This window comes from Dermacentor albipictus, chromosome 1 (assembly GCF_038994185.2).
Source record: "Dermacentor albipictus isolate Rhodes 1998 colony chromosome 1, USDA_Dalb.pri_finalv2, whole genome shotgun sequence".
In the NCBI taxonomy this organism is placed as follows: Eukaryota; Metazoa; Arthropoda; class Arachnida; order Ixodida; family Ixodidae; genus Dermacentor; species Dermacentor albipictus.
The window spans coordinates 367,844,650-367,869,036 of NC_091821.1; the positions used below are offsets into that span (position 1 = coordinate 367,844,650).

Here is a 24,387-nt window from a genome sequence, read left to right on the forward strand (position 1 = left end):
AAAAGATGACAGATATGTAGATCTACTGAAAATTGGTGTTAAATGTTCGTGGATGTGTGTGGTGCTATTTAGTGCTTTTTAGAAATTAGTTACTACTGCAGGTCACAGCAAACGAAAACAATGTGTCGAATGAGTTCACTTAAAACAGAGCAAAGCACAATGGCGGCGAGGAAGAAAATCCCTTGCCTGTGTATATGAAATTTTAAACATGGTTTCGAGCCGCGCTAATTTGGTGAAACACAAGAACGTATAAGGAAGATATCCACCAAGCGCTACATCTACGTGCACTAAAGGCCATGCTTCGTGTAAACCAACTACCCCAACTTTCCGTTCCATTAAACTGAAATCTTAGCTGAGCAGCCACGCTATTTTGTATCCCTATTCTTTCTGAGTCGAACAGAGACCCCTCTTCGACTTCTGGAAACAGGTCTAAGTATGCAGGAATCACCGGCGTGTATTAGCTGATTGAATGACCATTTTCCTGGACTTCACGTAGTCTTCAGACACCCAGAAAATGAGCCCTGGTTAAATTATATTCAAACCACTAAAAGCAGGTTATTGTGTGATTGCGGACGTATGCAGCGGTAATTATGGTAGCTTAATGTGCAATTTACTGCTGAAAATGTAAAGCTACACCCATGTTAAGCACCTAACCTTGCTGTGGATTTCCTAGGCTGTCAGACAGTTAAGCCAATTGCGGCAGAACCCACGTCACCATGAGCGTCGACGTTAGTGCGATTAGCCGTGAAGCAATTCAGCGACGCAATGTATTGCCACCGCGGAGTCGCGTCTTGTATGGGGCGCGTACTGCAGCTGGGCTCCTCTCTCACGCTTCCCCCTTGACAGGTTGCGTGGTTCAGCGGCACCGCCGCGTTTAAGCTTAAAATCGTTTCATGGGGAATGTTGTCGTCGCAGAATTGAAGTCGGCCAGTACTCAAAGCATAACCTTTCGTCAGAGACTCCGCGCCATGCACAAGTTTCGACGAATGAGAACGCAAAGTGTGCAAAGAAAGTTCATGGCTGTTCCAGTTAATACGATGCTTGAAAAACGCCGTGTGAGAAGTGTTAACTGGAACAGCAATTGCTTTCACGGCTCACTTTGAGTCTGTCTTTATATTTAATAGGAATAGGGACAGCTTCTATAAGGAAAGTTATGATTAGGCCCTGGACGACTTCACTTCCTCAATATCGTGACCCTTTAGGCCATAAATAGTCAATTGCCAACAATGTTGACTAAAGATCCTATTACAAATTATAGCGCAATATTGGATGCCTGCAACAACTGTGAAGCTTCCTCAGCGAAAATTGCTTTATCTCAAATCACATATGTCTCTTAATAATAAACAAACCTCTCTCTCTTTCTAACAATCTCAGGCAGTCGCCGCAGAAACGCGCGCCGTATGCAGTGGGTATGAGCCATAGGTTGCAAGGAGAACAAAAACTGCGACGCCATGGCCGTTCCAGTGCTGTATCCAACTCGAGATGTGGTATCTGGGTCACCCACGTCCCCGGAAAGCCCGAGCGCACCGCCTAGCAGGACTCGGCGAGGGTTCTACGTTTCCAACGACTGGGTGAGCTCTCTCGCCGCGTTTGGCGGCGCTTCATGGCGGCGCTTCATGGCGGCGCTTCATGGTGACTCTGGCACTGTTATTGCAGTCACCAGGAATTTTTTCCAGTGGCGTGTATTGCTCTCAACTTGAAGGGCCGCCCAGTGAGCGTTGGCTCTTGGAATTAAGCGGGAGACCAAGGCATGCATACTTGACGGATCATATTGATTTGCAGCGCCTGCTTTCTCTGTTTGACTTCGTTTCTGCCGGCGCATTCTCGCTCGTTTTCTTTTTTTGTGGAGCACTTTATATGTGAAACGATCTAAAGTGCTTGAGCAGACGGGGACAATAGAGGAGGACACGACACGTACGTGTCTACTGTCCTCGTCTGCTCCAGCGGTTTACGTGCTTATTATGACACACCAACAAGGCCGAACGGCAGCACTGGTTCAAGACAGGAAGACAGGAAACCAACTTTACCTCTTGTAACAATGATGTTTGAGAACACCAGGCAGGCATCACGATTGATCAAATTGAACAGGCCTTTGACGAGCTCCTGCGCTGCCATAATCCTCCTCTTGTCCTCGCAACTGCTGAATAGTGCGAAGGAGTGAAGCAAACATGAAAAACAGTCTCCTTGTCTCCTTGTCAAAAAGGAAGAAAATGCGCGAAGTACGTCCGCAAATTGGGTTTGCACTCTCGTACAGTCATGCTGTGTTTGTCGCTTAGTGGACATGCCATTGCTCTTACTAGATGTTCTGGTCAATTTCAAAAGGAGCACATTGCAAGCATAATTGATCCATTGCTGCGCTTTCGATCCCGCATTGTATACATATATATAGTATACAAGAATATTTGAATGCTCAATGGTTCGACAATGATTTTGCTGACATTCACTAGGGCACTGCCCCATCGTGAGACGTAGTGAAGTTCAGGTTCGACCCCGACTATGGCGGCCGCGTTAAATTGCTGGAAAGCAAGAACGCTCGTGTACCGTGAATTGGATGTACGTTAATTAACCATAGGTGGTCAAACCCCGGCATGCCTCATAATTAGATTGCCATTGCTACTGTACCCCTGAAAGGGATCAACTGAGAATATTATCACTGGAAACCTGCTTCACCTCGTTCTTTATTGACTCAGCACTATATAGCACCTCGTCTGCATGATGTGTGTGCTTTCTGCTCCGGTCAGAGTTGTGGCCAACTTTGCTACGTTAGCAGTGCATGGGAGTTTCGCACCATATCTTTCATCCCCACCGCAGCGCCTGTAAGTTCCAAAGATTGCCGCATATCGAGTAATTGCGATGGTGAGCTGATCGTATAGTCTACCGTGCGTCCCAGTCAATGTTAGCCAAGCTGTTTAACTAAACCTACCTATTACAGAAACATTGTGCAAGATGTAGTTATTAGAGCTACAGTTTTCGGTCGTCAATGGTCTGACGGCCGAATACCGTAGGTCTTAAATTCGTATCTTGCACTATGTTTTAAAAAACATTTTTTAATCGTTGAAGGCATTGGCCAACTTTAGCCGGAACAAACCCTATCGTGCGTGGAAATTGAAGGTGCTTTTATAAACGTCTGACGTACTCTGCACGAGCACGAATAATTACTAAAGTGGTCATAGATGCATATATGCTTAACCAGCGACCTCGTATAGCATTGAAGTGATGGTGCAAGTAGTAAACCATTGCTGGAGACAAATAATATGTGTCCGAATGAAACTTTGTAGACTACAAATTGAATCCTCGTACATTCCAATGCCATCTTCAAAAGCGTCTTGTACAAATAGAAGTGATTAACTAGGTGCAGAAATCGCGACCATTTATGAGGTGACCAGGACTAGCAGCAGAAGAAATGTGGAAGGAGAACATGGTGATCGTGGCTAAGAGTAGAACGCAAAGGGACGCAGTTCGTGTGACGTCGAAGCGTCTAGGTGTAATTTATACGCCGTCGGGGGCTCGTTGCGTTGAGGGCGGAAGCTGACAGCCAGCACTGCGGAGAAAGCCAGCAACTGCAGTCTCGTAAAACTGGAGAACGTATGAATAATTATTGAATAACAGGGACCGCATTGCGCTTGCGATTCTCTGCGATTATTCGGGCGATTCTCAGTAGTAGAACACCGCACGCGTAGTGTGGAGAATGTGGGTTCGGCGCTCACCGGTGGGAAGCTGTGTTTTTTATTAGTTACGTTTTCCTTTATCTTACTACTTTCAGACGTCAATTAGGGTGGCGAATAATTACCCGTATGCGTTACTTGACCTCATATTTTCTTGGATTCCCATTGTTGGGAATAATGAAAATGGGTCCATCGGTTCTTCTCGTTCGTATGCATTTTTCTGTGTCATAAGGTAAGCAAACTGCACTCGTGCGCGCTGATTGTTAAAATGACTACCCCCACGGCTGTTGTGTAGTGGCTTTGACATTGCGCTGCTAAGGCGGCACCACGGCGCGCCTCACAGCCATGTCGTGGTAAAACACGTTCTGGGGCAAGTTGGTACATAGCTGTCAATAGGGGAAGCGCCACTATGTATATATATATATATATATATATATATATATATATATATATATATATATATATATAAGTTGTTTCGGTTGCATATATTGTTAAGAATGGCTAGTTGCCGTGCACGATTGCCAGCCTCTTACGACAATGACGGCAACCTCCCGACGCTGTTAAGGATGTCCAGCTGCAGTGCAAGATTGCCAGCCGTTTAGGACTATGACGGCCAACATACCGGGAGCTTCGCCGCCAACTTCTAGCCACAGCGTGACTAAATCGACTTTGTGACGGAATGAGTTCGGCGGGCCAACTATTGTTCTCAAACTCCCCAACGCGCAACCCGGAACGGCTCCGAGTTCTACGGGGCCTCTCTGACGTCGGCTCCAGACATTGGAACGTGTGTGCCTTTGTGTGCGTAGGCCGTCCTGCGGGAAGCGGCTAGTTTTACGATGACGAAACGAACGTTCGCCGCCTTGTATCGCCGGCGAACCGAGTGTTTAAAAACTGCTGTTGTGCGGATGCTCGACACACTTCTCTTGAGCAGTCATGTTGGACTGGCACTCTCTCTCAAGCAGTCATGTTAGACTGATATAAATATTGTAAATAAACTCATATTCCTCGTTCTTGATGAGAAGCAGTCCTTGCCTTCATCAACGTCCTCAGCGTGGATAAGTTGGATGACGGTATGGGCCAGCTACCTTCTAATTCATGCCGGGCTCCAATCTTGACAATGGATCACGAGCGACGGGATTGAGCCCCAATCCTGACAACTGGCTGACAGCGGTGAGATGGACTTTGCGACGTGGTGCTGTGACTGCGGTGAGTGCTTGGTTCTTGCTTTGACTCTCTAGGCTTCATTTTGTGGTTGTTCTGTTTAGAACAGTAGGGAAGCTAGATTGTTGAGTGTTAGCTAGGTTGTGTTTTCCTAGCTAGATTTAGAGAGCAGGATCAAGGCAGTAAAGCAGCAATCATGGAGTTAACGACACTGCTGAGAGACGAATTGTTGATTGTTGGTGAGGAACTTGGCCTAGATCTGCGCAAGGAAATGCTAAAATCGGAACTATTGGAGCTAATTTCCAATTAGGCCAGTGAGGAAGATATTGAAATGGGATTGGAACTTCTCAAAAAGAGAGACAAACGGGAAAGAGAAAGAGAAGAACGGGACAGAGAAAAACGAGAGAGAGAGGAACGCGATAAAGATCGCGAGATAAGAAAAATGCAACTTGAACTTGAAAACAATCGTTTGGAGTTGTCTCAAGGAAGTGAAGGCGCTCTGGGACGATCAAGTGAGGCAGAATCGTACTGCATGGACAGGCTATTAAAACCATTTGAGGTCGGGACCGACATAGGCTTGTTCCTAAGCAATTTTGAAAGGACTTGCGAAAAGATGAACTTCGGCCCGAGAACATGGCCACAGCGGTTGCTGTCTATGTTGCCGTGTGAAGCGGCGGAAGTAATCGCCAGACTGAGTGCACAGGATGCATATGATTATGCAAAAGTTAAGGCTAGTCTCTTGAAGAAATAGCGCCTTTCAGCCGAAGCTTTTCGGCAAAGGTTTAGGAGCACAGGCAAGAAAGATAGCGAGGGATATCCGGAGTTTGCATATAGCTTAAAGGCCAACCTAGTCGAGTGGCTTAAAAGCGCGGAAGCGTACGACAGCAGAGACATGATCATTGAATGCATGTGTCTAGAGCAGTTTTACAAAACCATCCCCCAAGCTGTGAAACTGTGGGTGCAAGACAGAGGGAATGTAAACACTGGGGAAAGGGCGGCTGAATTAGCCGAACAGTACGCAACCCGTAGAAAGTTGAACGCCGAGGACGGAAACTTGGATGGTCGAAATGGACCGCGGAAACCATTTCCGTCCAAAAGGGGTGCGCAGACTAGACGATCGGAGTCTGTAGACATGGCGGAAATGCCCGCAGAAAAGAGCGAGGAGAAACTTAACGGAGAAACCGCACAAAAAGAACAGAAAGGAAAATTCGAATCTTTTAGACCAATTCGCTGTTACAAATGCCACAAACTGGGACACATAGCTGTAAACTGCGGAAAGCCTAGCGTAGTTTTCTCCTTCGTGGAGGAAAAAGATGAGAATATGGAACTTTTAAGCCCATATCTTCACGACCTGCAAGTTAATGGAAAACAATGCCGAGTGCTAAGAGACAGTGCCGCCACGATGGAGATTGTGCATCCATCTTACGTGACGGTAGATGACTTCACCGGAGAAGTAGCATGGATAAAACAGGTTGTAGAAGAACACATGCGTGTGTCTGCCCATGGCCAAAGTCAAAATCAGTGGACCATTCGGGGAGCTAGAAACTGAGGCTGCAGTTTCCAAATTTCTGTCACTGCAGTATCCTTACATCTTTTCGAATCGTTCGAATCAGTTACTGCGTGAAAAAGGGCTCAAACTGGGAGAGGGCATAGTACAGGCATTGATCCGAGGCCAAGCTCGTAAGATCGCGGCGCTTTCGGCTGAAAATGCAGAAGCTCCTCCAGCGGAAGCAGAAAAGGGGACAACTTCAATACCCGAATCCGAGCTAGGCCCGAGGGACAAAAGAACAGTTGAGGAGAGACTGCCAGCTGACCAGCTCAATGAGAGCGTAGCACTAGAGTGTCAAAGTTCTAGCCTGCAGGAAGAGCAAGCTGACGCACTCACAAGCGAGACAGGGTCGTTATTATCACCGGCCTCAAAGAACGTTGATCAGCTCTTACGTGTGGATAGAGAGTCACTGGCAGCCGAGCAAAAGCATGATGAGAGCTTAGCTAAATTACATGACACAGCTAAAGAAGGCATTGCTAGGCACAACGTGACGATACATGAGAGAGGAGGATTGTTGTATCGGCACTACAGAGATCGAAAGGGTAGGATTTTAGATCAGTTAGTCGTACCTACTAAGTACAGGGAGGACCTTTTGAATCTCTGTCATGGAAATGGGTGGTCCGGCCACCTAGGCATAAACAAATTAAAGGAAAGATTGCTTATGGAGAACTACTGGCCTGGCTGTTTAAAAGACGCAGAAAACTTTGTAAGATCATGCGACGCCTGCCAGCGTTCTGGTAAACCAGGAGAGACATGGAAAGCTCCACTGAAGGTAGTGCCCTTAATAACAGAGCCTTTCAGACGACTTGTAATAGACACGGTAGGGCCACTTCCAAAAACAAAATCGGGCTACAGGTACTTATTTACCATGCTGTGTCCGGCTACCAAGTTTCCAGAAGCAATCCCTTTGAAAGAGCTCAGTTCCACCGAAGTAGTAGACGCACTTTTGACAGTGTTCGCACGAGTTGGGTTTCCAGCCGAAATTCAGGCAGATCAAGGGTCAGTATTCACGAGCGCACTGACTTCCACATTCTTGCAGAAGTGCGCATTAAAGTTAATACGCAGTTCGGTCTATCACCCTCAGTCAAACATTGTAGAGAGGTGGCATTCGGTGCTTAAGCGAGTTTTGCGTGCGCTCTGTTACGAGCACAAAGAGAACTGGGAGAACCGTCTGCCGGCAACTTTGTTCGCTTTGCGAACGGTTCCACATGAAGCGACAGGGTTCTCGCCAGCAGAACTAGTGTATGGGAGGACACTCCGTTCTCCATTAAGAATGTTAAGAGAGATGTGGGAGGAAAGAGGGGAGAGTCCTACAGTGGTTGAATACGTGCTAAAATTGCTGGAACGGCTAAGCGCAACGCAAGAACTAGTTGAAAAGAACATGGGAGTAGCTCAAAAGAACGCCAAATTCTATTACGACAAGAATGCGAGGCTTCGTACGTCTAACGCCGGAGACCAGGTAATGATAATCAAACCTTCAAGAAAGAACAAGCTTGAAGTCCACTGGGACGGGCCCGTTAAAGTGTTGCACAAACTTTCAGATACTAACTATGCTCTGAAAATGCCCGGTCGCAGGAAGGAGGTGAGGATATATCACTGCAATTTGATGAAGCCGTACATAGAGTGGAGAGGAGTCGTTAACTATACCATCAAAGAGCAGGATGGCACTAGTACCAAGTTTAAGGAGTATAGGGCAACCTCCAACTCTGAAATCGGCCTAGAAGAAGTAGTAGAACACTCGGTAAGCTCGCACTCTCTAAGACCCGAGCAGCTAGATGAGCTGAAAGAGGTGTTAGGGGAATATCTCGACAGATTCAGCGATCGGCCGGGTAGAACCGAACTAATAACGCATGAAATTGAGCTGACATCAACCGAACCAGTAAGATCAAAGCCTTACAGGGTGTCTCTAAGACAGAGAGAGATTATGGAGGCAGAGATACAGCGCATGCTAGAGTTGGGAGTTATTGAGTCCTCTGAGAGTGACTACACGTCACCGCTAATACTCGTAGAAACCCCTAACAAGCACCCTCGTCCGTGTGTTGACTACAGGAAGTTAAATGCCATCACTAGGGATCAGCTGTACCCGATACCCAACATTGAGGAACGAATTGAAAGAGTTAGCACTGCTAAATACATTTCAACTATAGATCTCGTGCGGGGGTACTGGCAAGTTCCCCTTCCAGAAAGTGCCAGCCGCTATGCCGCATTCATCTCACCTGTAGGCACTTTTCGCCCTCTCGCACTCAGCTTCGGGCTGAAGAACGCGCCGTTTAGCTTCTCTAAGTTAATGGATATTTTCCTAAAAGACTTGCAGGAGTTCGCCTTGCCATATCTTGATGATGTAGCAATTTTTTCGGACAGCTGGGAAGAACACGTATCGCACCTCAAACAGGTGTTCTCACGGTTGAGGGAAGCCGGCTTAACGATGAAAGCGGAAAAGTGTAGGTTTGGTTGTTCGCAACTTATTTATCTGGGTCATGTTGTCGGTCAGGGCATGAGACGGCCGGCCGAGCTGAAAATAGCTACGATTGGAGAATTTTCTCAGCCGCGCACGAAAACAGACCTTTGTTCATTTTTGGGACTTGTGGGGTACTATCAATGGTACATTCCGAATTACTCGCAATTGGCAAGTCCATTAACAGACGCCCTCCGAAAGGGAGCACCGAGTAACGTACACTGGGATAAGGACAAAGAGAACGCTTTCCAAAGTTTGAAAACGCTATTGGTTTCTCGTCCTGTGCTTCGCGCACCAGGCTACACGAAGAAATTCATAGTTCAATGCGACGCAAGCGACAGAGGTATGGGCGTGGTACTTAGTCAGGTCGGCGACGATAACGAGGAGCATCCTATCCTCTATGCCAGCCATAAACTAAATGTAAGGGAGGAAGCCTACAGCGCTTCAGAGAAGGAATGCGCTTGTTTAGTTTGGGCCGCCCAGAAGTGTTTGTGTTACTTGTACGGAGCGAAGTTCATCTTCGAGACCGACCACTGTCCTCTGACGTGGCTCAATCAAATGTCACACAAAAATGGCCGCTTGCTCCGATGGAGCCTCACTCTCCAAGAGTACAACTTCTCCGTTAGATATAAGAAGGGAAAGTTGCAAAACAATGCGGATGGTTTGAGCAGGCTAATTTGAATTCTGCGTTTGAGGGTCCCACCTAAATTTTAGGGTTATTAGTGTTAATTTTTTTTAAGCCAAGAAGATCTCCTCTCATTTAGCAGGATTCCCTCCATGATTGCTGAGTTTGTCAGCACGAAATTGCTTCAGGAATTGGCATAGCGAAATGCAGCGTTTTTTTTTTGTTTCTGCACATATGCTTTTTTTTGGAAGCCTAGCGGGTCTAAGTTGAGAGCCAATGTACGTCATCTCGGCGCAGAGCCATGTTGTGGGGTTCATTTTGCAGTTGCCTGTCCTTGTTGGATGTTTTGGGGCGGTGACGACATCAATACACAAGTGGTCGCTGCGAGCCAAGGCATCAATCACCCCTGACCACCAGCCATTCTCTTCCTGCCCAGCGGTTATCAGCGCTAGACAGTCGAGATTGTTCGGGCCATGGAGGCGCTGTTAAGAATGGCCAGCTGCCGTGCAGGATTGCCAGCCACTTACGACAATGACGGCGACCTCCCGGCGCTGTTAAGAATGTCCAGCTGCAGTGCAAGATTGCCACCCGCTTACGACTATGATGGCAACATACCGGGAGCTTCGCCGCCAACTTCTAGCCACAGCGTGACTAAATCGACTTTGTGAGGGAATGAGTTCGGCAGGCCAACTATTGTTCCCAAACTCCCCAACGCGCTAACCGAAACGACTCCGAGTTCTACGGGGCCACTCTGACGTCGGCTCCGGACATTGGAACCTGTGTGCCTTTGTGTGCGTAGACCGTCCTGCGGGAGGCGGCTAGTTTTGCGATGACGAAACGAACGTTCGCCGCCTTGTATCGCCGGCGGACCGAGTGTTTAGAAACTGCTGTTGTGCGGATGCTCGACACACTTCTCTTGAGCAGTCATGTTGGGCTGACACTCTCTCTCAAGCAGTCATGTTAGACTGATGTACTTTCTCAAACAGTCATGTTAGAGTGATATAAATATTGTAAATAAACCAATATTCCTCGTTCTCGATGAGAAGCAGTCCTTCCCTTCACCAACGTCCTCAGCGTGGATAAGTTGGATGACGGCATGGACCAGCTACCTTCCAATTCATGCCGGACTCCAATATTGACAACGGATCACGAGCGACGGGATTGATCCCCCAATCCTGACAATATGTACAACCACCCACGCATAGGAGACGATGACCGCATGCATTCGTGTTTTGGTCTGCTTTTGGTATGCCATGAAAAGAGCGTCTCCTTGCGGGCTCATGCCTTGCCTACGATAACATGGTCTGAGTTGTAACTTTCATTGCCTGTCTCTTCCCGGCAGGGGATACGCATGTACTACCCAAGAACTGGCAGACGTTCCGTAGTGTAAATTTGCCGTACAGGTTACTGCAGTCTAATAGGATACGAGAAAGGTTGAACTGAATGACGATTATTTTGGTCTTCTGTAAGCAGGAAAGAAAAAACTGGGAGGGAAGACCGAGCAAGAAGTTGTTTGTTTATTTCACAGACGCTATGCTGTTTGGAAGGGACTCCTTGTGCGCGAAAAAAAAATTAAAATGCAGCAATCATTTCTGATTGTATCAACCGCATACTTGAAGCTGCGGGTGAGCCAGACGCAGGTATTCTTTGTTCTATTGCAGACAGACCCAGGAGTGATGTCGTTTCTTTGCACATTACCAAATATGTAAAGAAATGTAATACAGTATTCTCGAATTGGATACTTCCATTCGGAACATACGCATTCGATTCGTATTCTAAATTCTGAATATTCGCGAAGCTCTAAACGGTGGTGGTATTAAACTGATGTAAAACTGATGAAACTGATTAAACTGATGATGAGCAGTTGTGAGCGTCGGTAAATCTAGCGATAGGTATATAGTTAGTGTGTAACGAGGCATACAGCGATAGCTGCAGGTTATGTTATACATGTAGCATACACACATTACAGGTATACATACATTCCTGCAGTGTGTGTGTATACGTATCGAGTTTAGAGAGAGAGAGAGAGAGAGAGAGAGAGAGAGAGAGAGTGAGAGAGCGAGCGTGCGAGTGTAGGTTTATACAAAAGAGCGTGCGAGTGTAGGTAGCTCCAACAAGTGGTTGTTATGATATATTTAGGTTGCCATATTTACTAAACCTAGCAGACTGATGGAATACAATGGAAATATATATGAGTTCCGCAACGTGTCCTGTTGCAGTCTAATGCCTCACTTGTGGTGAAACGTAACCGATGAACAAGTGCATACTTGTTGTATGACGTATATCACGGCGCAACCTATCACCCCTTACAAACTTGCTCGCTGTCTCCTTGCCTCCATTTATTACTTGTTTACTAGCAATTTAGCTGTTTCTAACGTGGATACTTATTAATTACGATGTTAAATAACTTATCACTACTTCTTTTATTATGGTGATCACGTTTGTCGTGTTTATGTACGAATACCGTGAGCCCCGCGCTCCTGGCAGTTTCGTCTTCAGGAATTCATTCAGCGATATTTTATTAGTAATAATACCTGATAAAACATTACAGAATTCGTAATTAATGTTGTGCCAAATGTCAATTTTGCAGCTATGAGAAGAACTTAGAGTACATTTACGTAACGTCACAGTGGTATGAAAAGTGCGATACTGTGGTCTACGAGAGTTGGTCTGCGTTGTTAATTTTTCCTTTTCTCTTGCTTCCAGCGAGGCGCTTCATCGCGCACACATGCGAAGACCAACATAAAGGTACGCGTCGGTGCAAATTTTATTAAAATGGCATTAGCATTTGAACGCGAACGGCAAGTATACTTTATGGGTACAGACTCGCGCCTGGCTGAATGTTTTCATAACCACCGTGATGACCCAGCAATCCGTAGAAATTAAATAACAGTAAAATACCATATAGCATGAATCAGGTCACACACAGAAGTGATGTCGTTGGTTATATTCTATGCTGAAAGTCTTTGTCGCTCAGTTACAATTTGATTCGATGTGATGCTCGCGCGGTGTCGACACACCTGCATGCCAACGCGAGCGGCGGCACTGGACATGTTTGGACGCAGGCAGCATTGAACCAGAACGCGTTCTACCCGGACGCCGGAAATAGACGCAGTCAGCCCAGAATGCCCTGTGCGCTTCCGTCGGCAGGCGCACTAGAGTGTATGGTGTTCTATATACTAGGCTCTGCTCAGGATATTTGCAAAATTTTCCATATGGTCTTAATTGCCATCTTGCCACTTCTGATTGGTCTAGAAGCTGCTGTATAGTCTCTCTGATTTGCTCAAAGGGCCAACGAGACATAATTTGACAATATGCCTCACAGTGCCCGTAATATCCCGCGGACGACCATCTGCGCATGCGCCGCGGTTACTCGGCAACTGCACGTGCCGCCAGAGAAGTTGTAGTCAGTAGCAGTCACTGGAGAATCCAGACAGGGATTATCTTCTTTGAAACAACGGTTCTCGTCGTGTCCTTTGTTTCAAGTGTACCTTGCTCATTGTGGGACCACCACGCATGCAGATCAAGAGCCCGTTGCTGTCGCCCGAGGAACCGTCTGATCTGTCTGTGCCAAGCCTAGGACAAAGCCCCATGATGTCGCCTCATCTCACGCAGACACAGTCGCCACTGGAAATAGTGTCGCCACAGGGTTCGCGAGTGGGATATAGCTTTGACAGCGACGAGGTAGGTGGTATATGGATAGCTCCCGTCTGCTTTACTAGGGACACTAGAGAAAAACACGAAGTTGAGCTCTATTAGCAAGCTACGCTTCTGAATTAGTGAAAAATCCTATATCTTTGTTAGCGAGAAAAGTATGATAAGCGAAAGACGGCCTAGCGACCTGCTTCGAAGTTCCCGGACCTGCTCGCCGTAACGCTATGAGTTTTCATGTCGTTTGCTTAGGCTTAGATAATGTTTTTATCGATAAAGATGATTGACATTGTATTCCAAGCGAGCCAAAGGGGAAACTAGTTTCCAGATCAGTTATTGCGTCAGAATGGCCAAAATATGAAAAAAATGATGGTTTGAAATTCATGACACCGCACTGTAGCGTAACAGTGTAGGGGGTACGACCCGAAATTGAGAAAAAGAAGAGGAACTTTGGCACTCCGTTCCGATATTAGTAATCATCCCTTTACCACAATATTCACAAAAATAGAGTTGCAAAACTATGCTTTACCAGACTAAACGAGTCGAGCGTTTCCCTTGGGCGTTTATTTAAAAATGAAAACTTTGTCGCTCGGGAAATCGTACCGTGTGACATCGTTTACGCCTCGAATAATTCCAGTGGGGTCGCGTGACACAGTCAGGGAAAAGAGAAATAACGAAGCTTGCAGAACACTTCGTCCATTTCCAATATTTCCGGTTGCAGGTTATGGTTTGTAAAGATGGCGAGGCGCTTGTTACTTCGTTAAGTCACTGTCGGTTTGTAAGGCACCGTCCTCTGTGTGCTGTCCTATGCTGTGGGTGACTACTGACGTGCTATTTCACGCAATTTTCGCTGATCAGATAATAAAGCAGACAACATCTCGAACACGAGTTGCGGAAGAGTGAAGGCATGTTATTATTTATTGTGTCAAAAAAAAAAAGAAAAGCGCGAATGCACGGAGTTAGAAATATGCTCCGCGCTTCGCTGAAAGGGCGTACGGCGATCTCCCTTTTCAGCATTTGAACCCTGCTTTCTTTCTCGGTTCTGCTGTATGCTGAGATGATGTACCGACCGCCACGTCAGAGACCAGCACCGGTGTCGCATGATACGAACTCCTGGGATTTCCAGGATAATTGTTAAAACATGATGGCCTGGCGTTGGATGAGATGAGATCGGTTACGTCGCGTAGCAATAGTTGCAAGCGAACCTAATGAATGTTCATTTGTGGTGCATATTACAAGTGCTGAGTACGATGATTCACCTCTCCTCTTCTCGAAGGCAAATTGCCGTTCATTAGCGCTTCCTTCTCAACTCGAATGGAGCATATCAGCCGGCCGAAAGTTCTGGGCAGGTAATGCAAAGCGAAAACTAAATCTGTCAGAAATACCCGTAAGCTAGGACCATAAATTGAAATGGCGCAGCGCTGAAGATGTGACTTTCGGGGGGCTAGATTTAGATAAATTGACTCCGCTCCCATTCGAATGCGATCGCTTCCGCCTCGTGCTTAGCAGCACAGCGCCATAACCTCGGATCCATAGAGGTTCCTACAACGATCACTAGGGGCAACTCTAGCACTGCGATCGTTCAGACACCATAGAAATGATGGTCAGTTCATGGATTTGTCTGGCGTTATTGCTTGTAGCTTCAGATGTCTTTGTGATTTCGTTTATTACGCTTTATTTGCCTCCATTGGGCTGAATTTCAAAGCAATTTATGCTCATTTTTCAAATGCAGAACGCAATAAGACTCTGCGAACGCGCATAATCGCTGCTAGTTGCAATGGTTCCGCTTGTCCATGCTCACGTGGCCTAATGGTTTCGACGTCGGGCTTTTGTACTGCACGTCTTGTGGTTCAATCCTGCCATCGGGTAATTTTAATATTGTTAATTTTTTTAACGATAAGGGAGTACTTCCATGACAATAATCAGTTTGCAAGGTTGCGAAACCATTGAAATCCAGAAGGGTGAAGTTTAGGCAAATCAATGTAGTTACCATCAAACTGTGGTGGCCGAGCCGCCCTGCTTGCAGCTGCCGTAGACACTAGCGCCCCAGTTCCCAGTAATAATTGTATAAAACTGCATGTTTGGATCCGCCTCGATGTGTACAAAATTTTCTGCAAGATAAGGATCGCCACGGACCATTGCTAAAGATGGAAAACCGAGAGTAGTGCGCCTCTAGAGAAGCCTGAAAAAAATTGCGAGTCGCCTTTACTAAAAAACAAAAGATAACACAGAGACAGTTACTGCCGGAAATGTAACGTATTGTAAGACAGTTCATTGAGCGCGCATATGCGGGAATCGGAAAACAAGGGAAATTTTACTTGCACAGCAGTTATTATGCGGTCGTCACAATAAGCACCACCTGTGATGCTAAAATGAAAATGCAAGTTTTTCTCAGTTGAAGAAGGCCTCTACTCTTCAGCGCTTTCGCGAGATGTGCTCAGTTGACGGCGGTGTTAGTGAATTTTGGTTGTTTATTGTGTAATGTAAATACTGATTGAATTCGTAGCAGAGGCACGCATGGCAGAAGGTTGTCATATGGTGACTACCTTCCATCGTATACCCGATGCGATCTCGACCGGCTACCTATCGCAGTCGAGTGTCGCAGCACCGTACGAAACTACTTTATATCTAAAGCATAAGGATCTTCTTGGCAAAACTCTGTCACAGTCAATATGAGGAAATCTAGGCACGGTACAGAATGCAGAAATAGGGGTACATTCAGTAAATGTACAAAGTAAAATAATCGTGACATCAGTAGTTAATTTCAAATGATGCCCACACTATACGGAAATGAATAACAGCACATTAGAAAGATGGCAGTCATGACAGAACTTTTGCATATCAGTTCAACACGTGTCAACTTTATACATTAAATATACAATACGCAATCATTAACGCAATTCGGCTATAAACGGCATAAAAGTGGTTCACTCATGTAGAAGGAATGTCTGTATTTAGGACTTACATTCGCGTAATGGAAAGCCAAAGCGAATGGGCGGAGATACACGATTAGTTAGTATAGGCATCAGATCAGCGCTAAAAGACTCCATAATTTGTACGTGTTCGTGGTGTCGGTAGGCGTGTAGGCACGTTCTATTTACGTATGTAAATCAGCAGTTTGCATTTTGTAATTTGCTCGCCCGGCTTCTGAGTCAAGCCGCTCGCATCGGGTTCACGTTTACGACACAGACCCACGGGCATCACCAACGCGGCCGTCCCTGCTGGCAGCTGCTGTGGATGCTGCTCTCGGTAGCGTTCATCACGCTGCTCATCCCGCTGATCGTGTTTCTGCTGCCGTACACACGCACGGGACGCCGGCCGCCCAACTTGGACGTCACCAGAGTGTTCAGCAAGGTTATCCTCACATCCAGCACATGGCCCGCCACGCAGGTGAGGCGCACGGGCGCGCGCAGCTCAAGGCTCGGCGCGCGAACACACCCCGCAAGCACGTCTACGCCGCGGGCTCTGGTGGGAACCGCAGGGCGCCGACTCCACGGAACGCGTCTCGGACGCGCTTGGTGCGCGGCGTCGTCGCGTTCGTTGCTGCAGCCACGTGACACGTCCGTCCGCGCTGTGTGTCGGGGCTAAAGAGAAGATGCGCGAAACACTGGAAGTATGCTTTCCCGCAATATTCGGTTGCAAGCAAGCATATTCGCAAGAGACGAGGACGCAGAGTAAAGAAGACAGGTGGTGGCAACAATCAACGGCACCAGCTCGTGCGCTACTGCACCTTTCTAGGCAGCTTTTACTAGGTACTTCTACAGGGCGACGTCCGCCATCGTGTGTGGGTCATACAAGATGTGCGTGCAAGCGCACGTGTCGAATTTCGCATATCTCCTTTTGCGTTACGAAGCGGCAGTGGTTTGCTCCTAGATTTTGTTGCCCCGATTACGACGTCGCCCGGCGCAATATAAACACGCCAATAATGCTCCGAAAGTGCGTCGGAAGTGCGTACCAAGTATATTTGACGTTTAAGGGGAACATCGAATGATGTCCTTCAATATGTAGACTGTTGCCTAATTCTCTCTGGAGTCGTGAGCCGGCGCGAGCACCTGCTCAGGAGTACCGGGTTTGGTGGCAAAACCTCCCCGGCACTCTATGCATACCAACGAACAACAGAGTAGCGACGATATATGTTTCGCGCGAGGGTAGCAATATCGGGCATGCTCCGCCGCCGCCACTGATCGGGAGCACAAAGCAGTGCTTCCTTTCCTTCTCTTTGTCGCCATAACATTGGCGGGGGCATACTGTGTACTCGCGCGCAAAGAAAAATGGCCGCGGCACCATTCGCCCCCGTTTTTGCAGTGACGCACTACAATGGGGTGAATCATTCAGAAGGATAGAGAGACAGTGAAGGGCGCAAAGGCCGATTACTTCGTACTCTTTACAGGGAAGAGAAGATATTCATCTATGCCAGAGCGGGACGCTTGTGTAGTGTTAAATTTGTCGGTCTTACGAGGACTCTCTTTAGGCAGTTGGGGCATCTCGTAGTCCTTCCGTCCTACTGGGGGTGCCCCTGTCGAATAATTGGCGCGTGAACGCGAGGTGCATTTTTCGCTATTGGAAAGCGTTGCGCTCGTAAATACACAGAGTTTGAAATCTGGGCCATTTGGTACATACTTGAACGAAAAAAAAAACCAGTCAAAAACACAAAGGACAAGAGGAGAGGTTCACACCACAACGACCACCCAGGCGCTGTGGTGTGAACCTCTCCTCTTGTCCTTTGTGTCTTTGACTGGTTTTTTCGTTCAAGTGTCAAGGTCGGCATGTTGTATTTTAGACGGCGCGCTAACTGCTTTTCACGCATGGCCAAGACGTCGCGTTTGTGCGCGGTGTTTGAGCTCGTCGTTGCTATTCGACACGGCAGTAGTGACTTCACTGTAAGAATTGCTCACAACCTTCGGGGCTTATCTTGTCGCGAAACTGTTCTTCATCTTGCGGGCCTTTCTTTTCTTTCACGCTGCGTGCCCAGTACTTTCAGCGTGCCATAGCAGTCTTGACATAGGAAAGTATAGAGAACGCAGTGTGTTACAGGAAATGCATGAAATATAGATGAGGATCATTGTTTGTGGACGAGTCCTAAAAGGGTGCAAACTTATTCTCAAAGCGTTGCAGCTGTAAACGTGCTCACATTTCATATTCCTCTGATGGAGTTGTAACCGCTCACGATGCAATGGGTCCCAACACATCAGATTTCGGTCAATGTGTCAATGATGTCGGTCAATATATATATATATTAAATGTAGTTAAATTGCTTAAGCGTGGCTATGGCGTGCTGGTGCGAGTGCACGTACTAGCATTAATTACGACCTTTCTTATCCAGTAGCGCCATCGGCCATGATGACACTCCGGGAAAACAAATCTGTCCGTTTCTGGAAGTTTCAGTTGCGTTGGCATGATGATCAGCAGGAAGATACGTTACATTGCTTGGTTCCTAGACGATAATGTGAGCACAGAATGTATCAGATATCCCCTTGTAACCAAGTCCACAGTCAATACTTTTTTTTCGGTTTACTACAGTTAACCGGTATTTCTTTGTGTTTTGGAATTAAACTGTCGATAAAATTCAAGCCATGGTACAGTCAAACTCGATTTTGAAGACACAGGTTCTTTTGAGAAGTTAGGCAGAGGATTTCTCAAAGCGCAAAAATAAAGGTTCGCGCTCCGAGTGGGTAAGAGATCCTCTTTAACGTGCGCTGAAGCTTCAGTAGGCTTTGTATCGCTCATTGTCTTCCACCGCGAACGCGACTGCCTTGGCCAAAAGTCGAACTTGCGAGTTAGGGTACAGCAGCACAACGTCATGGGTGCTGGGGCGCTGAGAGACCGTGGGGACAGCCTTCTACGTCCCACACATATAAAAAAACATCGGGCATCATCGGGGCGAGTTTTTGGGCTCCTCACTCCACGCATGTCATAAATCTAACAATCCGCCGGGGGAACGTGGCCGCATGCGCATCACTTTCGTTGGCACGTGCCTTCTGTGGCGTAAAAGTGAGCTATCTGCAAATGACCAAATATACAGGGTGATTTAGTAAACCAGCGCCTAGCCTTAAGAAAAAAAAAAGACTACCTGTGCTTTACGAGAATGCAAACAAATTAATATTGTCCGGTGTCCTTTTGAGCAACTCATAGCATTTATATTCCATGACTGCTTAGCCCATTAATCCACAATAATTAGTAATCAACAATTAAAGTATTAGTTAAACGCCAAATATTTAATGCAGAAGTCGCAGAGGCCTCTTGACAAATATCCAAATAATTTCTTTGCGTGGTAATAGCTGGTGTGGTGTTAATTTTTCCCGGCTGGAAGTAAATGAGCAGGACTTGAAAACAAAAAAAAATGGCTGTGGCTTAGGTAAGGTTAAGCCCAGGATGCGAAGCATACTAGCCTTTATTTTAGTTGTTGAACCACTGTTTAGCTTGGTGAACTGCTGTTGCTTGGCTATATTTGGTTCGGCTAGACGAAGAAACAACTCATGCGTTACTCTGCTTCGCCTTGGACGCCCCGCATTGGACGCGGTGAGCGTCGAGCAACGCAGCGTTCGGCGCGGCAACGAAATGTGCGCCTGAGCAAGCGACGCACGCCTGAGCCTTAGAAACAGCTCGTTTCTAAGGCAACACCGCATTCACTAGAGGCGCTTTTGTACCGCTTTGAAGCATCGTACTCGTGGCTCAGTGGTAGCGTCTCCGTCTCACACTCCGGAGACCCTGGTTCGATTCCCACCCAGCCCATCTTGCAAGAGTTGAGCCAGAGCCACTTCTCCTCTGTCGTGACGTCACGGTGTCACGTGGTTTCAAAGCGACACCGCCGCGCCTGAGGAGCTGGGTTGAGCTCTCGTAATATGCTTCGCATAAAAAAAAAACACGACGCTTACGCGCACCAATATTCGGGCCCTCAAACCTGCTACTAACGAATGCGCGCCGACCAAAGGCACGATCAGGCCTTAAGAAACGGAGGTGGATTGAATACAATGGTCGTGGCTTCCACAGTTGCTGATATGTCTGTTGAAAGAATGAAGCAAATTGAGATGGATAATAAGCCATAAATAATGCATGGCAATTGTTGGACCTCTGTCAATGTTCTTGCTGGTGACAGACGGCGTATGGACGAGGAGGTTTTGACGACAGATGGCAATGCATCGAGCACGACGGGTGTGGCCATCGACTGTCACTTTTGCTTGAAGCCAATTCATGCCTTCTGTCTGTGTGCAGCATCGGGGATTAGTTGCTATCACGTTTGAGCTCGCCAACGTGGCTCCGTGCAAGTACGTAGCCAACGCGGTTCTTTTTCACGTCTCTCGCACTTTCTTTGCCTTGAAGGCAATCCTTCGAAAGTTCGCTAATTTTTGGCAATTGAAGATTTAAGCTCAAAGTAAAATATATTGTGTTTCTAAGGAGGGCATATTGGGCTGCATTGCCGAACACACATATGGAATGTTTAAAGGCGTACTGAGACAATATTTTCTTGTTTTCTTTACTTCTGCTGTCGCTCAAGGTCTGGCACCTCTAAACCCCAGAAAATAGTACTGCGAGGCCTCACAGAACCCTAAATATTTAATTATATTAGCATTTCTACCATGCTGAGACATCATAGCGTCGTATGTCATCACGTAAGAGCAGGACATTGGTACTTGGTTTACATTTGCTTCAGCGCGCTTGGTCGTCCCCTATGCAGTTAGACTGGCCCTCTCAATAAGCAGCAGCATACGAGGCGACATAGCTCACCGGAGTGAGTGCCACAACGTCGCAATGTCGTGCTCTCACGTAACCTCATACTTGGTGGTCTCGTCATAACATAATATCCTCATTCGTAACGAAACCAAAACTGGCTCCAGAAAAGCTATTGTATTAAATTATTCGTGGCGCTTTGAGGCTTGTCACTATTTTGTCTAGGGTTTAGAGGTCTATGAACTTCATTTACCGCAACGAAATGAATAGTCGAATATATCGCGTCAGTACGAGAGTTGCAGCGTGGGTCCCGCCATTTGATTGCGATTCCATTAGGATGAATGGAAATCCCCGTAATTCCTCTCCTGATAACTCCTGTGAATAAAGAAAGCTGGGCTATTACCGCTTCCTGGAATGGCTAAGCTGTTCCATTCCATGCCTGGAATTCCAGTAGACACAAACCCTCCTCTATAATTGCTTACTACTTGGGGTTGCACGCCTAACGGCAAAAATATTTTTTGAAGTCTTAACAACATAACAAATTATGCGTGTTACTGGTTTTTCGCGCTTACGTAAACACTGCTTTGTGGCCTCTTTTTTTTCTTCTTCAGGGCGTTGTTGCCTGTAAGCTAACAAGTTAATAATAATTCGCCTAAAGTGAAGTAGAATATAAATTTTCACCGTGTCCGCTGTAGTGGGTGTGCGCATTTATTTGAGGAAAAAAATCTGACCAAAGGCAAGCAACATTAACATGGTGTTCTGCGAGCAAAGTGCTGTCGTAGCAGTAACGAGGTCAGAGCCGAAAGGATTGCTGAAGTCAGCTGCCCTTGCCTCACATTTACTGGCATATCAATGGGCCCCATTTTCCAGCGCATCTATCTGACCCCTTGTTATCATGCCATCTGGATACTCGACAGTGTGTGGAAAAAAAAAGAATAAAAAACAAACAAACAAACATGGTGCGCGCTTTCCAAATCACCATGGATTCGCGCACGCAGTGTGCCAACACTTCCAACGCAGGCATTTTGGACCTGCATCCTTTGTAGGGGTGCGTCAATTTCGGAAACAGAATGGAATACGAATACGAGTCGAGTGCAATGGGCGAATAGAATCGAGTTCAAAATAATTTTCGAATGGTTTTCAAATATTGAGCAGACTGTTTTCACGGTTAGTATGAAAATTTTTTCGCGTTATAGTGCGGTCAAATGCTTTTACAACAAAGTGCTCGGGACCTCCAAAATCCTTCATTATAGAGGGCGCTTTGTTGTAGAGGTCGCAAGTATGCAGTATGCGGCCAAAATGCGGCCTGTAGGGTGGGCAACACAGCAAGAAAGAAGGTCAAGCGGAAAGTCAGAGAGGCTGAAATAATCTCATGGTTGGCGGCAATGGAAAAGAAACCTGCCATGAGTAACTACTTAAGAGGAAAAAACGAAATCAGAAAAGAAACCATTTGCGATAACTCAAAGGGAAGCTCATTACTTTTCGAAGCGAAGTCGGGATGCCTTAGAACACACACCTATAAAGCGGCATATAAGACGGAAGAAGCAGCATGTGCTTACTGCGGTAAAGCTAGGGAGACTATATGGAGCATGTTTTATTTGAATGCGAAGTCGTCTACGCAGCGGTCGATTTAGGCACCACTGGCCTCCTCGAAGACCTTGGGTTTAGCGAGAGCAGTGGAAAAGTAAACATGTCCGCAATAGGCTTTAGTAAGAGGCGATTGGAGGATTGGTGGAAGAAAAGTTGAGGAACGACAAAAAACAGAGACGTACAATAGCACAGTTCGAAGAAGGGGATAGAAAAATTCTAGTGTAGTAGTTCATAGTGTTTTTTTTCTTATTTTTTTTAAAACCTAGGTAGGACATTAGGCAGTATAACAGCAAGAGCTTGGTGGCGCAACCCACCACCCCGTAACAAAGGGGACGCTCATAACATCCATCCATCCATCATCCATCCATCCATCCGTCCGTCCGTCCGTCCGTCCGTCCGCCCGTCCGTCCGTCCGTCCGTCCGTACGTCCGTCCGTCCGTCCGTCCGTCCGTCCGTCCGTCGGTCGGTCGGTCGGTCGGTCGGTTGGTTGGTCGGTCGGTCGGTCGGTCGGTCGGTCGGTCGGTCGGTCGGTCAGGTCCGTCCGTCCGTCCGTCCGTCCGTCCGTCCGTCCGTCCGTCCCGCTCACAATAGAGCAGACTGAGCAGGTACGTTCAATTAAAAAAACCTTTCCAGAGAGACCCAGAAAAATGTGTCACTAAACATTTTCTGTGCAAGATTGGTGAGACTGAATGCGCGACTGCTGCTAACCTTATTGCATCGAGGTTAACAGCATGCCCAGCGCTATAACGTAGGAGCTACGCAGCTGTGATAAGCTGCGGATTTTCAGATGCTGCTGTCACCTCCCTTGCCATCAAAATTCAAGTTCGTTTATGTTGGATGCGCACGACGGACTAAATTCCGCGGACCAGCATGACTTGGTTAAGCGACAACAAACTCTGCCGTCAGCGTAAGCTTACCTGCTTTGTCCGTGTGCGCAGCGTGATAAGGTGGCACTTCCAAGTTTCAACATTTCCATATTGTGTAAAGTTTCTTCCCTCACTCCATGCTTTAAAAAGTGTATTTAGAAATTTATTAAGGCTTTGTTTATTACTCGATTATATTATTTTGGTTTCTGGTGCAAATAATATCGCCCATGATTAGAATTGTGCTTTAAAATACAATCAATCAATCAATCAATCAATCAATCAATCAATCAATCAATCAATCAATCAATCAATCAATCAATCAATCAATCAATCAATCAATCAATCAATCAATCAATCAATCAATCAATCTTTATTATTACATAAAAATATTATACAGATAGTGGTATACAGAGAGAAGGTCCCATAGTTAAAACTGAACTGGGACTTCCTGTTCATGGCGAACATAAAAGTTCATTTGGCAAGCAACAGCAGCTCAATTGGTACAATTGCAGCAATGATAAATAATGAGATACAAATATAAGTAGACGAAGAAATTATAGACAATATAACAGCAGTAAGCAATGTTTTGAAACTAAATAAAACTAAAGTAAAACAGGAAGAAATAGAAAAAAATTACAGAAAAAAATTAATTACACGCTGGAGTACGTAACAATGGCAGGTATAAAACCAAAATTGGATAATACAGTGCATAGTGTCACTTACATATCACATAACAGAAAATTTTTCAGTTCACCACAAAATCGATGGGGTTTCAGGAGTTTTATGACAAATGGTAATGTACTCCATGATGATATGACTGCAAAGTGAACTGACTGTTTCCCATAATTAGTGGCCACATTGGGCAGAATGAAGTTATTATACAGCGCAAAACGAGTTGACTTGGGGTTTGCTAGACATCATATAGGAATTAGCGATAATGATGTTTTGTCATTTATTAGTTTGAAAAGAAAAGTGGCAAGGTTGTACTTGACAAGGGCTGCAACGTCTAGAATGTTATTTGCTTGTAGTAACTGTTTAGCATTGGCGGTGTGTGGATTGGACGTGATTATTCTAATTGCCTGGTTTTGAATGGTTTGTATCGGCTTTAGGTGAGTAGTGTACGTGTTACCCCAGGAGGTTATGCAGTAGTTAACGTG

The 24,387-nt window shown here is 46.3% G+C and overlaps 1 protein-coding gene across 3 annotated transcripts in view; it reads left to right on the forward strand.

The window, feature by feature from the left end:
• The first annotated feature begins 1,380 nt into the window (after positions 1–1,380).
• LOC135904140 (probable chitinase 10) overlaps positions 1,381–24,387 on the forward strand; it is a 37,360-nt gene continuing 14,353 nt past the window's right edge. For 2 of the 3 annotated variants that reach the window (XM_070531880.1, XM_070531879.1), the window contains exons 1-4: positions 1,381–1,571; positions 12,162–12,203; positions 12,978–13,139; positions 16,296–16,496. In XM_070531880.1, the coding sequence (XP_070387981.1) occupies positions 1,452–1,571; positions 12,162–12,203; positions 12,978–13,139; positions 16,296–16,496 (525 nt within the window). In that variant the 5' untranslated portion in view covers positions 1,381–1,451. The remainder of the gene's footprint in view (positions 1,572–12,161; positions 12,204–12,977; positions 13,140–16,295; positions 16,497–24,387) is intronic. The other variant, XM_070531881.1, reaches the window with a different exon arrangement.